This window comes from Stegostoma tigrinum, chromosome 2 (genome assembly GCF_030684315.1).
Source record: "Stegostoma tigrinum isolate sSteTig4 chromosome 2, sSteTig4.hap1, whole genome shotgun sequence".
NCBI classification, from domain to species: Eukaryota; Metazoa; Chordata; class Chondrichthyes; order Orectolobiformes; family Stegostomatidae; genus Stegostoma; species Stegostoma tigrinum.
Window position 1 is genome coordinate 44,873,198 of NC_081355.1, and position 17,291 is coordinate 44,890,488.

Sequence of the window (17,291 nt, forward strand, 5' to 3'; positions counted from 1 at the left end):
AGAATGGCCTCCTTTGTTTGCCAGTGTAATTGCAAAGGTTTTTTAAATTAATAATTTATACTTCTCTACCGGTGTTGGGATTATGTACAAACTAAAATGTCCCAAATTTGGTGGTCAAGGTTTTCAACTGTATGTTTCTTTAATCTATTTGTTTTCTGCTTTTCAAGCACCACTAGATATGTATTTATATACAAGATATATATTTTGTCATGTTTAAAAACAGCTGCAATTAAAGTAGTGCTTCTGTTTACTTGAGTATTGGTTAGTCATTGGTTTTTTTCATTCACTTCATTCATGGGATATAGATGCTGCTGATTGGATCAACATTTTATTGTACTTCCCTACATGTCCTTGAAGATGTTGTGAATTAGCCACTTGGAATAAGAACATAAGAACTAGGAGCAGGAGTAGGCCATCTGGCCCCTCAAGCCTGCCCCGCCATTCAACAAGACCACTTACCCGCTCACTCACCATAACCCTTAATTCCTTTACTGTTCAAAAATTTATCTAGCCTTGCCTTAAAAAACATTCAGTGAGGTAGCTTCAACTGTTTCGCTGGGCAGGAATTCCACAGATTCACAACCCTTTGGGATGAAGAAGTTCCTCCTGACCTCAGTCCTACATCTGCTTCCCTTTTATTTTGAGGTGATGCCCTCTAGTCCTAGTTTCATCTGCTAGCAGAAACAACCTTCCTGCATCCACTTTATCTATTCCCTTCATAATCTTATATGTTTTGACAAGATGTCTCCGCATTCTTCTGAATTCCAATGAGTATTATCCAAGTCTACTCAGTCTCTCCTCATAATCCAACTATCTCAACTCTGGAATCAACCGAGTGAATCTCCTCTGCACCCCCTCCAGTGCTAGTATATCCCTTCTCAAGTAAGGAGACCAAAACTGCACACAGTACTCCAGGTGTGGCCTTACCAGGACCCTATACAGCTGCAGTATAGCCTCCCTGTTTTTAAACTCCATCCCTCGAGCAATGGCAGACAAAATGCCGTTTTCCTTTTTAATTACCTGCCATACCTGCAATCCCACCTTCAGCGAGTCATGCACAAGGACACCCAAGTCCCCTTGCACAGCAACGTGCTGCAATTTTTTTTACCATTTAGGACATAGTCTATTTTACTGTTATTCCTACCAAAATGGATGACCTCACACTTATCAACATTGTATTCCATCTGCCAGACCTTTGCCCTCTTACTTAGACTATTTGTATCCCTCTGCAGGCTTTCAGTGTCTTCTGCACACTTTGCTCTACCACTCACCTTAGTGTCATTTGCAAATTTTGACACACCACAGTTAGCCCCCAACTCCAAATCATCTATGTAAACTGTAAACAATTTAGGTCCCAACGCTGATCCATGAGGCACACCATTAGCCACTGACCACCAACCAGAAAAACACCCATTTATCCTTGCTCTTTGCTTTCTACTGATCAACCAATCCTCTATCCATCCTAATTCATCACCTGTGATACCATGAAAATTTATCTTACATAGCAGCCTTTGGTGTGGCACCTTGTCAAATGCCTTCTGGAAATCCAGATATACCATGCTCACAGGTTCCCCATTGTCCACCATGCAAGTAATGTCCTCAGAGAATTCTACCAAATTAGTTAAACATGACCTACCCTTCATGAAGCCATGCTGGGTGTTCCCAGTGGGACAATTTACATCCCGACGTCTTGCTATTTCTTCCTTAATGATAGATTCAAGCATTTTCCCCACTACCAAAGTTAAGCTAACTGGCCTATAGTTACCTGCTTTTTGTCTACTTTTTTTAAACAGTGGCGTCACATTGGCTGTTTTCCAATCTGCAGGAACCATCCCAGAGTCCAGTGAATTTTACTAAATAATTACTAGTGCATTTGCTATTTCCCCTATCACCTCTTTCAGTACCCTGGGATGCATTTCATCAGGGCCAGGAGACTTGTCTACCTTTAGCCCCATTAGCTTGCCCAGCATTGCCGCCTTGGTGATAATGATAGTTTCTAGGTCCTCACCTGCTATAACCTTCTTGGCCATTAGTTTTCGGCATATTATTTATGTTTTCCATTGTGAAGACCGACACGAAATAACTGTTTAATGTCTCGGCTATTTCCTCATTCCCAGTTATTAAATTGGCCTTCTCATCCTCTCAAGGACCAGTGTTTACTTTCGCCACTCTTTTATGATTTACATATTTATAGAAACTTTTGCTGCGTGTTTTTATATCCTGAGCTAGTTTACACTCATAATCTATCTTTCTTAACTTGATAACTTCTTTTGTGGGTTTCTGTTGATCTTTAAAGATTTCCCAATCTACTAGTTTCCCACCACTCTTTGCTTTTTTGTATGTGTTTTGTTTTCAATCTGATACTTTCCTTTATTTCCTTAGACATCCATGGCTGGCTCTCTCTTACAGTTCTTCCTTACCACTGGAATATACTTCTGCTGAGCACTGTGAAAAATTGTTTTGAAAGTCCTCCACTATTTCTCAATTGACCCACCATAAAGTTTTTGCTCCCATTTTACCTTAGCCAACTGCTTCCTCATTCCTTCATAGTCTCCTTTGTTTAAGCACAGGACATAAGTACTGGATTTAACCTTCTCACACTCCCATCGGTATTTTAAATTTGACCATAATGTGATTGCTCCTTCTGAGAGGATCCCTAACTGTGAGATCCTTAATTATTCCTGTTTCATTACACAGGACTAGTTCTAGAATAGCTTGCTCCCTCATAGGTTCCATTACATATTGTTCAAGGAAATTATCGTGGATGTATTCTATGAACTCCTCCTCAAGGCTGCCATGACGGACCTGGTTCGACCAATCGATATGTAGATTAAAATCCCCCATGATAATTGCTGTACCATTTTTACATGCATTGGCTATTTCTGTTTATTGCCTGCTCCACCACAATATCATTATTTGGTGGCCTATAGACCACACCTATCAGTGACTTCTTCTTCCTGCTATTCCTAATTTGCACCCAAATGGATTCAACATTTCGTTCAGTAGAACCTATATCATCTCTCACTACCGCCCTGACATCATCCTTAAAAAAAATCAGAGCTACACCATCTCCCGTGCCTTCCTGTCTGTCTTTCTGAACAGTTTGATACTCCTGGATGTTTAACTCCCAGTCATGACTATCCTGTAACTGTGTCTCTGTAATGGCCACTAATTCATACTCATTTGCCATGATTTGGCCATCAACTCATCCATCTTGTTTCGAATGCTCTGAGCATTCAGGTAAAGTGCCCTTATGCCAGTTTTTGCACCCTTTTTTTGGGTCCTATTATCTCCATGACTAACAGCTCTTGAGTTCTCCTTCCCTTTAACTTTTTTCCTAATTTTCAATGGAGTTAAAGCTTCCTCTTAACCTGCTAACTTGCTGCTTTGCCTTATATTAATTGTTATTCTCCCCCTATGCTCACTTCTTCCCCCCCCAACTTACTAGTTTAAAGTCCTATTAACCACCCTATTTACCCTTTTTGCCAGAACACTGGACCCTGCCCACTTCAGGTGGAGTCCATCCCAGCGATATAGATCCCTCCTGTGCCAGAACTGATGCCAGTGCCCTATGAAAAGGAAACCCTCTTTCCCACACCACCCTTTTAGCCACGTGTTTACTTCCCTGATCCTTGCCTCCCTGTGCCAATTTGCACGTGGCTCGGGCAGCAATCCAGAGATTATGACCCGTGGAGACCTGTCTTTTAATTTTGTTCCTAGCTTTTCATAATCCTGAATCAGGTCTTTTTTTCCTAGCCCTGCCTATGTTGTTGGTACCTATGTGGACCACAACAACTGGATCCTCCCCCTCCCTCTCTAGTATCCTCTCAAGCCAGTCAGTGATGTCTTGCACCCTGGCACCGGGCAGGCAACACATCATATGGGATTCTCTATCCTGCTCTCAAAGGACACTGTCTATCCCCCGATGACGGAGTCCCCTACAACTACAATCTGTCTTTTTGCTCCCCCCTGTTGAATGACCTCCTGGACCATAGTGCCATGGTCAGTTGACTCATCCTTCCTGCAGCCCTGTTCCTCATCCACGCAGGGAGCAAGTGCTTCATACCAGTGGGACAATGTCAAGGGTTGCGGCTCCTGTGTTCTTGTCTGCAGGGTCTCTCTACCTGCCTCATTCACAGTCACACACTGCTGTCCCTGACTTCCGATTTGAATTAGCATTAGTATATCTACCGGGTATGACTGCCTCCTGGAACACAGCATCCAGATATTTCTCCCCTCCCGGATGTGCCATGGTTGTTTGGAGTTTGGATTCCACCTCATCAATTTTGAGCCTCATCTGCACTCTATCCTGACCACACACTGCCATTATTTTGCTCAAACCTCCACTGGTTTCTTACGCTTTGCTGTGATTTCAAAAACTCTTGTTTTCATCTATGAATTTTTAAGTGCCTCAATTTCTCTGCAGCCTCTTCATTCACACATTTGTCTATTCTAACTATGATCCATTGTGAATTCCTGCATTCCATAAATGTTATCATATGTTCAACCACACTCTGGAATTCCCCACCCTAAACTCCTTTAACTTTTCCCACCTTTGAAATCCATCTTCAACAACATCTACAAACAAACAGTGAGGTGCAAGGTTAGGGCATGTGGCCCATGTGCTTGCTTTGTCATTTATTAAAATTATAGCTAAATGTCTATGCAAGTCTATAAATTTATAAATCTCAGTCAAAAAATACACATCATCTGACCATCTGCATTCTTCTACAAGAGAGAATCACTAGCCTCTGAATGAAGAAGCTTTGCCTTATCACAGTGCAAAGTTACTGATCGCTTATTGTAAGACTAATGTTAAGTTTTAGGCTTTCTAGGAGAAATTTCTGGAGGCAGCACAGTGGCTCTGAGGTTAGCACTGCTGCCCAGCAGCGTCGATTCCACCCTCAGGCAACTGTCTATGTGGAGTTGGCACATTCTTCTTGTGTCTGCGTGGATTTTCGCCAGGTGTTCTGGTCTCCCCCACAGTCCAAAAAATGCACAAGTTAGGCGGATTGGCCATGCTAAATTGTCCATAGTGTTCAGGGATGTGTAGTTTAGGTGCATTAGTCACAGAAAATGCAGGGTTACAGGGATAGGGTGGGGTGGTGTGTCTGATTGGGATGCTCTTTGGAGGGTCAGTGTGGGCTTGTTGGGTCGAATGTCTTGTTTCCACGCTGTGAGGATTCTATCATTCTATGATCATAGAATATTTGAATTCTTACTTCTCTTGTGTTTTAATTTATTTGATGAAACATCTCATCTTAACTTTAATTTTGCAATTGTAGGCTGAAGATGTCCAGAGGCAACGAGAGCAAGCAATCTTTCTGGAGGCTCAGACAAAAGTAGTAAAGAATAATCAGCTAGAAACGCAAGAGAACAGGCAAGTAGAGGAAATTCTGCGTCTTGAGAGAGAAATTGAAGAGCTTCAACGCCAGAAAGAACATCATGAATCAACACTCACCGAGATGTCACTTACACAACTACAGAAACTTCGAGATGAGGAGTTAAAGCAATTGGAGGATGAAGCTTGCAAAGCAGCTCAGGAGTTTCTGGAGTCCCTGAACTTTGATGAAATTGATGAATGTGTCCGCAATATTGAACGGACTCTTTCTGTTGACAGCCAGAGTAAATCGTATACCTCAACTGTACCTGATCCTTTTGGAAAACCTACCTTCAATTTTAGTCAACCTTATCCTGAAGAAGAGGAAGATGAGGGCTTTGATGCTGATGATTATGCGCTTAAGGACTCACCGAATCCTAGTGAGCATAACCATTTTGATCAACGTACTAGTGGAATCCGGACAAGTGATGACTCTTCAGAAGAAGACCCTTACGTAAATGATACAGTGGTGACTACAATTGCAAGTGATGAGAATAATGTTCTTGCCATTACTGCTTTGGATTCAATAAGCTACAACAAACCAACAATCGATGACTCTCCCTACTGCAACCCTGAGCAAGCAGATGATGGACAGGAGGACCCTGTTGAGCTCATTCCTCCGGATGAATCTGATTATGATCAGGATGGAGATGGAGCTGTCATATCCGGCAGCAGTGTAGTCTTTTCAAATCCTCGCACTAACCAGTGGTCACCAGAATGTCTATATTATTCTGCAGGAATGAACAGTAGTTTTGGAGCGTATAGATTGAGCTCAGAAGGGGCACAGTCATCAGTGAGTAACTTATGTATCCTAATTCATCAATGAATAAGATCACATGATCAGTCTGCTATCAATCAATAAAGCCAGGAACCCAATTTTGAAAAACTCTTGACTATCACCGTTCCATTAATAATAGTGTTCAAATTTTAGTTTTCATTTTTAGGGTGCTGGTGGCTAATTTCAGGGAATTGTAGCTCCAGCTAACACATATGATAGCAGTATGTGCGCCAGTCAATGTTCCACCAAGAAAATCCTCAAGCAATTTACAGTGCTGGATTGTGGACGGCAATTGACAATAACAAAGATTTGCTCCCACCCTTGGCATGAACAGAAAATCCTAATTGTACTCCTAAAAGTTGATTTTTTTTTTTGCCTATGCCTCCTTGTTCTAGGGTCTAAACTAGCAAAAGTTGTTTCTCCTGAGTGAACATAGAACAGTGCATCACAATACAGGCCCTTCGGCCCACGATATTGAGCCGACCTATTACCCTACTTTAAGATCAAACTACCCTGCATACCTGACATTTCACTATCCTCCATGTGCCTATCCAAGAGTCACTTAAATGTCCCTAATGTATTTGACTCCACTTCCATCGCTGGCAGCACATTCCACGTACCCGCCAGTTTATGTAAAGAACCTGCCTCTGACATCTCCCCATACCTTCCTCCAGTCAACTTAAAATTATGCCCCTCGCAATTGTCATTCCTACCCAGGGAAAAAATGTCAGTGACTATTCACTCTATCTATGCCTTTCAGAATCTTGAACACCACTATCAAGTTAACTGTCATCCTTCTTCGATCCAATGAGAAAAGCCCTAACACCCTCAATCTTTCCTCATAAGAGCTGCCTTCCAGTCCAGGAAGCACCCTCATAAATCTCCTCTGCACCCTCTCTAAAGCTTCCACATCCTTCCTATAATGAGGAAACCAGAACTGAACACACTATTCCAAGTGAGGTCTAACCAGGATTGTATGGAGCTGCAGCATAACCTCATGGCTCTTAAACTCAATTTCCCTGCCAGTGAAAGCTAACACACCATCCACTTTCTCTACAACCCCATCAACTTGGATAGCAACTTTGAATGATCTATGGATGTGGACCCTAAGATTCTCTGTTCCTTCACACTGCTGAGAATCTTGCCGTTAACCCTGTATTCTGCATTCAAATTCAGCCTTCCAAAATGAATCACTTCATGCTTTTCTGGGTTGAATTCCATCTGCCACTTCTTTGCCCAGCTCTGCATCCTGTCAATGTCCCGTTGCAACCTGCAACAGTCCTCCACACTATCCACAAGTCCACCAACCTTTGTGCCATTGACACACTCACTAACCCATCCTTCCACTTCCTCATCCAAGTCATTTATTAAGATCACAAAGAGCAGAGGTCCCAGACAGATCCCTGTTGAATAGCACTTGTCACTGAGCTTCAGGCTGAATACTTTCCATCTGCTACCAACGTCTGTCTTCTATTGGACAGCCAATTCTGTATCTAGACAGCCAAATTTCCCTGAATCCCATGTATCCTTACTTTCTGAATGAAACTACCATGGTGAACCTTATCAAACGCCTTGCTAAAATCCTTGTACACACATCCACTGGTCTACCTTTATCAATGTGGTTTGTCATATCTGCGAAGAATTCCGTAAGGCTTGTGAGGCATGACGTGCCCCTCAGAAAACAATGCTGACTATTTCTAATCCTAACTGTGCTTTTCCAAACAATCATAAATACCATCTCTTCCAATAAGTTGCTCATTGCAGAAGAAAGACTGACTGGTCTGTAATTTCCAGGATTATCCCTATTCCCTTTCTTGATCAAGGCAATAACATTTGGCACGCTCCAATCATCTGGTACTACTCCAGTGGATAGTGAGGGTGCAAAGATCATTGCCAAAGGTGCAGCAGCCTCTTCCCTTCCTGTAGAAACCTTGAATACATCCCTTCTGGCACAGGGGACTTATCGCTCATGTTTTTCAAAATTTCTAGCACACCCTCCTTCCTAACATCAACCTGTTCAAGCATATCAGCCTGTCTCACACTGTCCTACCAAACTACAAACTACTCTTTCACTGGTGAGTATTGAAGGAAAGTATTCATTACGGACCTCCCCAACCTCCTCCGTCATATAAGTGCAGAATGCGTTGGTGTTTTACTTAATCATACCCGCCAAGGCTTTTCCATGCCCCCTTCTAGCTCTGCTATGTCCATCCTTTAGTTCCTTCCTGGCTACCTTGTCGACTTCTAGAACCCTATCTGATCCTTGCTTCCTCAACCTTAAGTAAGCTCCCTTGTTCCTCTTGACAAGATTTTCTACATGTCCTATCATCTAGGGTTCCTTCACTTTACCATCCCTTCATTGCTTCAGTGGTCCAGTGGAGATTCACATGGATGATCCCTGGAATGGTAGGTTTAACATATGATGAACGGGTAAGGATCCTGGGATTGTACTCATTAGCGTTTAGAAGGTTGAGGGGAGATCTAATAGAAACTTACAAGATAATGTATGGTTTAGAAGGGGTGGACACTAGGAAGTTGTTTCCGTTAGGTGGGGAGACTAGGACCCGTGGACACAGCCTTAAAATTAGAGGGGGTAAAATTAAAACTGAAATGAGACGACATTTCTTCAGCCAGAGAGTGGTGGGCTTGTGAGATTCATTGCCACGGGGTGCAGTGGAGGCCGGGACGTTGGGTGCCTTCAAGGCAGAGATCGACAAATTCTTGATCTCAAAAGGAATCAAGGGCTACGGGGAGAGTGCAGGGAAGTGGAGTTGAAATGCCCATCAGCCATGATTTAAATGGCGGAGTAGACTTGATGGGCCGAATGGCCTTATTTCCACTCCTATGTCTTATGGGACAAAACTGTCCAGCACTCATGGCAAGTTCTCTCTAAATAACCTCCACATTTCTGTCATGCATTTCCCTGAAAACATCTGTTCCCAATTTATGCTCCACAATTCCTGCCTAATGACTGAATAATTCCCCCCACCAGTTAAATAATGTCTGCCCCATCCCTCTCCATGACTATAGTAAAGCGCAGGGAGTTATGATCACTATTACCGAAATGCTTTCCCTCTGAGTAATCTGACACCTGGCCTGGTTTGTTGCCAAGCACCATATTCAATGTGGCCTCCTCTCTGGTTGGCCTATCTACATATTGAGTCAGGTATCCTTCCTGGACACAGCTAACAAAATCTGCTGCATCCAAACTATTTGCCCTTAGGAGGTTCCAGTTGATATTAGGGAAGTTGAAGTCACCCATGACAATAACCTTATTACTTCTGCACCTTTCCAAAATCTGTCTGCCAATCTGCTCCTCAATGTCTCTGTTGCTATTGGTGGGGAGGGGAGGGGACCTCCCAATAAAGTGACTGCTACTTTCCTGTTTCTGACTTGCACTTATACTGACTCAACAGACAAACTCTCCTCGACGACCTCCCTTTCTGCAGCTGTGATACAATTCCTGATTAGCAATGCCACTCCCCTTACTCTTTTATCTTGGATTGAAATCCATTTACCACAATTTTCCCTAATTACTTAAATTGACAACATTAGTTTGTAATTTCACACTTCTGTCTGGACTGCTCTTAATGTTGGATATCCTTGTGCCATTGATAATTTTGGACCTGTAGCTGTTGATCACATTAGCTGAATCATGAATGAATGTAGTGAACAGTTGAGATCTTAACACAATTCTCGAAGGCCAACACTCGTCTATTACAAGTCACTCGGCAAATGTCCATGCAGCTCAGTTCAAGTCATAATCATTGTGACACATCGAGGTTGGGGGAAGCAGGGAAAGTGTAGAGAGTTACCTGCAGGAGACTATTGTGTCCCTCTGGTCAACTGTGTCAAATTTAGGAACAAAAGCAAAGTTTCTGGGAAAGCTCAGCAGGTCTGGTAGCATCTGTGGAGGAGAAAACAGAGTTAGCGTTTCGGGTCCGGTGACCCTTCCTCAGAACACAGATCACCGGATTTCGGGTCACCGGTTCCAAAACGTTAACTTTGTTTTCTCCTCCACAGATGCTGCCAGACGTGCTGACCTTTTCCAGCAACTTTGTTTTTGTTCCTGATATACAGCACCCACAGTTCTTTTGGTTTTTATGTCAAATTTAGCCTGTGATAGAACGATTTAACTGCAACTGAGCAATTACTGGGATCCAGAATTTAGGTTAGAAGGAATCATGTCCAAATGATGTAAGCTTCTCACTCCCAGTGTGAACAAGGGCACAGTCCATAAGACCATAGAGATAGGAGTAGGCTGCTTGATCTCTCGAGCCTTCTCTATCAGTCAGTAGGATCATGGCTGATCCACATTGCTCATATCCATTTTCCTACCCTTTCCCTGTAACTCTTGATTTCCCCAACTGATGAAGCATTTGTCTATCTCAGCTTTAAATATGCATGAAGACTCTGCCCCCAATAGCTCTCCATGGCAAGGAGTCCAAAGACTCTTGACCTCAGATGAAATTCCTCCTTATCTCAGTTTTAAATTGGTGTTCCTTTATTTTGAGATTATTTGCCCTCTGATCCTAGACTCTTCCTTGAGGAGAACCGTCCTCTCTGCATTTACCCTGTCAAGCTAATTAAGAATTCTATATGTTTAAAGTGATCATCCCTCATTCTTCTAAGCTCCAGTGAAGAGAGTCACAACTTGTTTAATCTTTGCTCATAAGACATTCTCTCCATACAGGGACCATTGTAGTGAATTTTCTGTGAACTGCCTCAAGGAAATTATATCTTTCCTTAATTAAGAGCACCAGAACTGCTCACAGTACTGTAGATGCAGTCTCAACAGCACCTTTTACAGTTGCAATTAGACTTCAGTATTTTTGTTCTTCAGCCCCTTCAAAATAAGTGTCAACATTCCGTTATAATATGATCTTTATCTCCTAGGGGATCATTTACTCTGAGGTAATGTATTAAACAACTGCAACCATCCATGTTTGTGAAAGCATGATTGCAACTCCCCCAATGCCCATTTTTGCACTGACTCATCGATGCCATGCTTAATTGAGCATCGGTCAAGGGCAGTCACTCTGACCTCATCTGTGGAATTTAGTGTTTTTGTCCATGTTTCAAGCCAGTTCGTAATGAGGCCAAAAGCTTAGTGGCCCTCAGTGACCCAATCTGGACGTGTTGCTTGGTAACAGTGTTGATGACACCTTCCATCATTCAAATACTGACATAACAGCCTATACCTTTTGGCGGCACAATGGTTAACACTGTTGCCTCTCAACACCAGGGACCTAGGTTTGATTCCAGCCTTGGGTGACTGTCTGTATGGAGCTTGCACATTCTCCTTGTGTCTGGGTGGATTAGTTGGTTTGGTCTTGCCAAATTGCCCCATAGTGTCGACAGGTGAGCAGACTAGGTGGATTAGCCATTGTAAATTGAGAATTGCAGGGATAAGGTGGGGACCTGTGTGTGGGTGAGATGCTATTTGGAAGGTTTGTGCAGACTCAATGGGTCGAATGGCCTCTATCTGCGCTGTAGGGATTCTATGATTCTTTGGGTTACTAAACCGGGCACTGTAAATTAGCATAATGTCTATCATTAGGAAAATGCTAGAGACAATTCTAGGAAGAAATAGCAAGATATTTAGAAAAGCATTCAAAGTCAATGTGGTTTTGTGAAAGTGGAATTTTGTTTGACAAATTTGCTGGAACTCTTTGAGAATATAGCAAGTAGAGTTATTAAAGACGATCCGATTGATGTGGTATATTTGGATTTCCAGAAAGCTTTTGGTTAGGAGTAATATCAAAAACTGTTGCACAAGATAGGATGTCACCGGACCTGAAACATTGACTGTGGTTTCTTTTCACAGATACTGCCAGAGCTTTTCCTGCAACTTCTGTGTTTGTGAAGGGTGTCACGGTATTGGCATAATAACATGGGCTGCAGAGAGAGCTATGAGCTGATTGGGGGTTAGGGAGTTTGGGAGAGGGAAATATATGCTAACAGAGCAAGAGAATATAGCAGCACTATAGGGCTGGTATTCAGATAATAATGTTAAGAGTGGGACTTGAATGGACAAGTGAACAAAATAGTGAAACAGCATAGATGGTGTCAGAGGGGAATATAATCATAAAAAGCCTAAAATGGCTGCTGACTTCAGTGCATGTAGTATTAAGCATCGCATTTCGAACAATATGACGGCACAAATACAGGTTCATCTTATAGCCATTATGGAGGTTGGGTTACAAAGAGTTCAAAAGTAGGAACCAAATATTCAGGAGTATGCGATGCTTCAAAAGTTCAGGAAGGAAAGGGAGGCAGGGTGGAATAAACACAATAGCAAGAACTGACTTTGGTTCAGAAGATATAAAAATCTGCAAAGGGGAAGGAGAGAAATAAAAAGGAAAAGTAAGCAGTCTGTTCATCGTAGGTGACTTTAATCTCAACATAGCTTGGGAAAGTCAGGTTGTCAGAGAGCCACGGGGAAGAATTTTTACTGTGTATATGATCAGTTTGTTAGAACCAATGGATCCAAGCAGGGATCAGGCTGTTTGGCTCTTTGGCCCATTGGATCAGTACTACCAAAACTAAGGTTGTAAGGTTTCTTGCCACCCAAATTATGCCTGTCTTTCAGGCGATGCATTCCAGACTCCTACCACCCTCTGGGTGAAAATGTTTTTCCTTAGCTCCCCTCTAAACCTCCTGCTTTTCATCTTGAAAGTGTCCCCCTTGTTATTGATCATTTGACAAAAGGGAACAGGTACTTCCTATTCACCCTGACTGTGCCCCTCATTGTTTCAGGGTCACCCCTCAAATTTCTCTGCTCCAAGGAAAACAATCCCAGCTTACCTAGCCTCACTTAAAGCACAGCATCGAAGGCAACTTCATGGTGAATCTCCTGTGAACTCCCCTTGGTGGAATCACAGCTTTCCTACAGTGCAGTGACTGAAACTGTTCACCGTAGCTTAACCAATATTCTACACAACTCCAGCATGACCTCCCTGCTCTTATAAGCTCAGTATCAACTGATATGGCAACATAGTGATTAGCACTGCTGCTTCTCAGTCCCAGGGACCTGACTTCTATTCCACCCTGGGGCCACTGTATGTGTGGAATTTGCATATTCTCCCTGTGTCAGTGTAGACTTCCTCCAAATGCTGCAGTTTCTTCCATCCAAAGTTGTGCAGGTTAGGTGGATTGGGATGCTGAATTGCCCATAGTGTCCAGGGATGTTCAGGCTAGGTGGATAAGCCATGGGAAATGCAGGGTTACTGGGATAGGGTAGGGGTGTGAATCTGGTTGAGATGCTCTTCAGAGGGTCAGTGTGGACTCGATTGGCCAAATTACCTGTGTCCACATTGAGGGATTCTCTGATAAAGGCAAGCTTCCCAATGCCACCTTATCTCCCTTATTAAACTTTCAGGGATTTGTGGATAAGCACCCAAGATCCCTCTGTTCCCCCAAGCCTTCTAGTGTCCTATCATTCATAGATTGTTCCCTTGTCTTGTTACATCTTCCAAAGTGTTAAACTTCCAAACTCTCATTTATCAGCATTAAAATCCATCTGCCAATGATCTGCTCATGTGATCAATCTGTTTTTATCTTCCTGTAACCTAAGATTTCTTCCTCACTGACGATGTGAAAAAAAATGAAATTATACACTTAAGCTGATTGAATAGAAAATTAGGTTACAGAATAGTAGGACGGTTGTTTACAATTAAAATGGTAAGGAATTTCTTTGAGGGTAATGAGCATCTGGAATTCTGTATGCCAGAGAATTGTGAAGGCTACATCATGAAAGTTTTTAAAGAAGAGATCAATAGATTTTTGAACTATCAGGGAGTTGAGTGCATTGAGGCCTTCTAGGTCCTCTGTTAGTTTTATGGGATTAAGTTACTCTCTTCAGATGCTTAATAATTATTTGAGTGTTTATTTATACTTTTATTTTCTCTGTAGTTGAGTATAATGTTTTTTGTCGCTTAGATTCTGCATTCAGCTCTGATCGGATTTGGAATTGGAGGCCATTTAGGAGTCAAACGCTTGATATGTACCCAAAATATATAATTAGTACTATCTTAATGAAGAAGGGTGATGGAAGATTGAATTGTATAAACATATATTATACACATTGCTCTGGTAGTTTTGTATTCATGACCTGTACCAGATCATCAGTGATTTGCTTTGAGCATAGCAGTTGTAGTGGTTTTTGGCTAATGTCAGTGTGACAGAGTCCGATTTCTACCACAGCTAGTTGTAATGTCATACGAAGCCAGCCACAGTGAAGCATCCCTTTGCTGGACTGGCCTGGTTTGAAATGCATTTTCTATGTATTGTCTTTAATTTTTTTATATTTGTATATGTTTGTTTCTTAATTTAAAAAAAGCTCTTCTCATTATTATCTAACATTAAAAAGTTATCTTTCCTTACTGCAGTTTGAAGACAGTGATGATGATGATTTGGATTCAAGATTTGACAACAATGAGGAGCTGGCCTACCATCGAGATTCCATTTACAGTTGTGTCAGTCTACCATATTTTCACAGTTTCCTGTTTATGAAAGGTAAGATGGAATTTGTCAGTAATGTAAGGCAAGAGAAAGTTATTACATCAGCCTAAAAAATATCTGATTTGATTGTTTTCATCATTCTCAAGAGACTAAAAACTGAAGTAATGTTACTTGTTTTTAGCTAGGCTTAGTCAAGGATTCAAGCCCCATTTACCCTTGAGTACACAAATCTTGATTTCTAGTGTTGAGCCAAGCTTGTCTCCCTTGCCATTGAATCCCTTGTAGATCAAAATTCCAGCTACCTTAGACTGAATCACCTCAGTAGCCTAGCCTCCAATGTTCTTTGTGGATAAAAATGACAATGATCAACAAATGTCTGAAAGAAGGAATTACATAGAACATAGAACAGTACAGCACAGAACAGGCCCTTCAGCCCACGATGTTGTGCCGACCATTGATCCTCATGTATACACCCTCAAATTTCTGTGACCATATGCATGTCCAGCAGTCTTTTAAATGACCCCAATGACCTTGCTTCCACAACTGCTGCTGGCAACGCATTCCATGCTCTCACAACTCTCTGTGTACACCTCGCTTCCATCTTAAATGAAAGAACCCTTATTTTTGAACTTTGTCTCCATGTTCCAGATCTGACCATGAGGAGAGAAATCTGCCAGCTTCTATTGTGTCAGATTCCTTCAGAACCAATAAAGCCACAAAACAGTAGAATTGTAACGGTATAAAAGAAGAGCATCTGCTCCATTATGTCTGTGCTTGTTCTCTGCAGGAACAATTTATCCAGTGCCGTTGCCCTGCCTTCTCCCTGGGCCTTGCTTAATCTTCTTCTTTTAGATATCAATCCAAATCCCACTTGAATGCGTCAATTGAACCTGCCTCCATTACACTGTCAGCTACTTCGTGAAAGAGGTTCGTCTTCAAGTGTGCCTTCTTGTTCTTAATCCTTCTGCCAGCAGAAACCATTCCTTCTTGGCAACACTGTACAGACCCATCATAATTTTGAATATCTCTATAAACTTTTCTTCTCCATGGCTCATTTCCTCTGATTTATCTACATTACTGTAATTCCTCAATCCAGGGCCATTCTCATTAACATTTTCTTCCCTCTTTCTAATATGTGGTGCCAAGAACTGGATACAAATCCAGTTGACGCTCTATATTCTATATATATGATATAAATTCCTTATTTATATTCCTACGCTTTAATACCCACACTCTCAGTCTGACCTGCGATCTTCAATAATTGATGCATAAATAGGCTTGTCTCCTTCTGCAACCTGGTTCAAATCCTAACCTTTGGTTTTGTGTTATTACTCCGACCTCTTCCTTTTAAAATGAACACTTCACACCTTTCATACTTCTCCATCTCAGTGATTTGTAAGACCCATATTGCTCACATCTTTTTTCGAACATTAAACAACCCCTTTATCCCATATATAAATTGAGAGAACCAGTTCGCTGTGATTCCAAATTATGTGTGTTCCTTGAGTAAAGGGATCAGAACTGTTCACACAACTCTAAGTGTGTTCAGTGCTTTATGCAGTTGAAGTTCCCTCCCCCTTGTAATAAATGCCAGTGTTCCACTTACCTTAGTAAATCCTTGCTGAACTTGCAAATTATCGTTTAGTGATTTCAATACATTGATTTGCAAAGCCCTCTGATTTGGACCATTCTGCCACGCCTATCTACATAAATAATAGTCTGCTTTTCCATTTTTCTGCTAAAGTGGATACTTCACATTTTCCCACATTGTACTCCTTTGCCAAATTTTTGCTGACCTGCTTAGCCAATCTATATTATAGAATCTATATATTCGTCACATTTCCTTTTCCTGACCAACTATATTGTCTGAAAATGTGACTATAATAGTATACCTTTTCATCCCAAGTCATTAACATAGATTGTAAATAGTTGAGGGTATCACAAATCAACCAACTGAGCTTACTGACCTTTGTCACAATTTTGTTTAGGCCACCGATTGAATACTTTGTGCATTTCAGGGTGCCACCCTCTTGGAAGGCCATAATTGCACTGGAGAGGGTGCAGAAAAGATTGATCAGGATATTGCCTGGAGTGAAAAGTTTGTTTCAGATTGGATAGATTGGGTTTGTTTTCTCTGGAGCAGTGGAAGCTGGGGGAATCTGATTTAAAGTATGCATAGTTATGAGAGCCATAGACAGAGGAGATGGTGAGTACATTTCCCCATGGCAGATATGTCTAAGACCAGAGAGTAGATGGGTAAGGTGAGGAGCAAGCCATTTTTAGAGGAGATCTGAGAGAAATTATCACCCAGAGAGTGAAATATGTGGTACATGCTGTCTGAGTGGATGTTAGAGGCAAGTACTCTTATAACAAGAAAGAACCATGGTTCAAGTGCAAGTAAATGGGATTAGTGTATTTTGGTCTTTATTGGTTGGTACAAACAAAATGGGCTGAAGGACCTGTTTCTATGCTGTATGGCTCTGTATCTCTATGATCCTCTCACCACACATACTCTGAGCTGTTGACTTGTGCAATTACCTTTTAGTGTTACACCTTATTGAATGCTTTTTGGAAATATGATTACACTATAGATTGATACCTGTTTAATCCACCTTAAATGTTACATTCTTGGGGAACTTGACAATTATTTTCTAATTGTGACATCCCTTT

General features: G+C 41.7%; 1 protein-coding gene across 1 annotated transcript in view; it reads left to right on the forward strand.

Annotated features, from left to right (window-relative positions):
* myo10 (myosin X) overlaps positions 1 to 17,291 on the forward strand; it is a 457,994-nt gene that overhangs the window by 304,971 nt on the left and 135,732 nt on the right. Inside the window, exons 25-26 of the mRNA XM_059653796.1 lie at positions 5,286 to 6,173; positions 14,549 to 14,675. Coding sequence (XP_059509779.1) covers positions 5,286 to 6,173; positions 14,549 to 14,675 — 1,015 coding nt within the window. The remainder of the gene's footprint in view (positions 1 to 5,285; positions 6,174 to 14,548; positions 14,676 to 17,291) is intronic.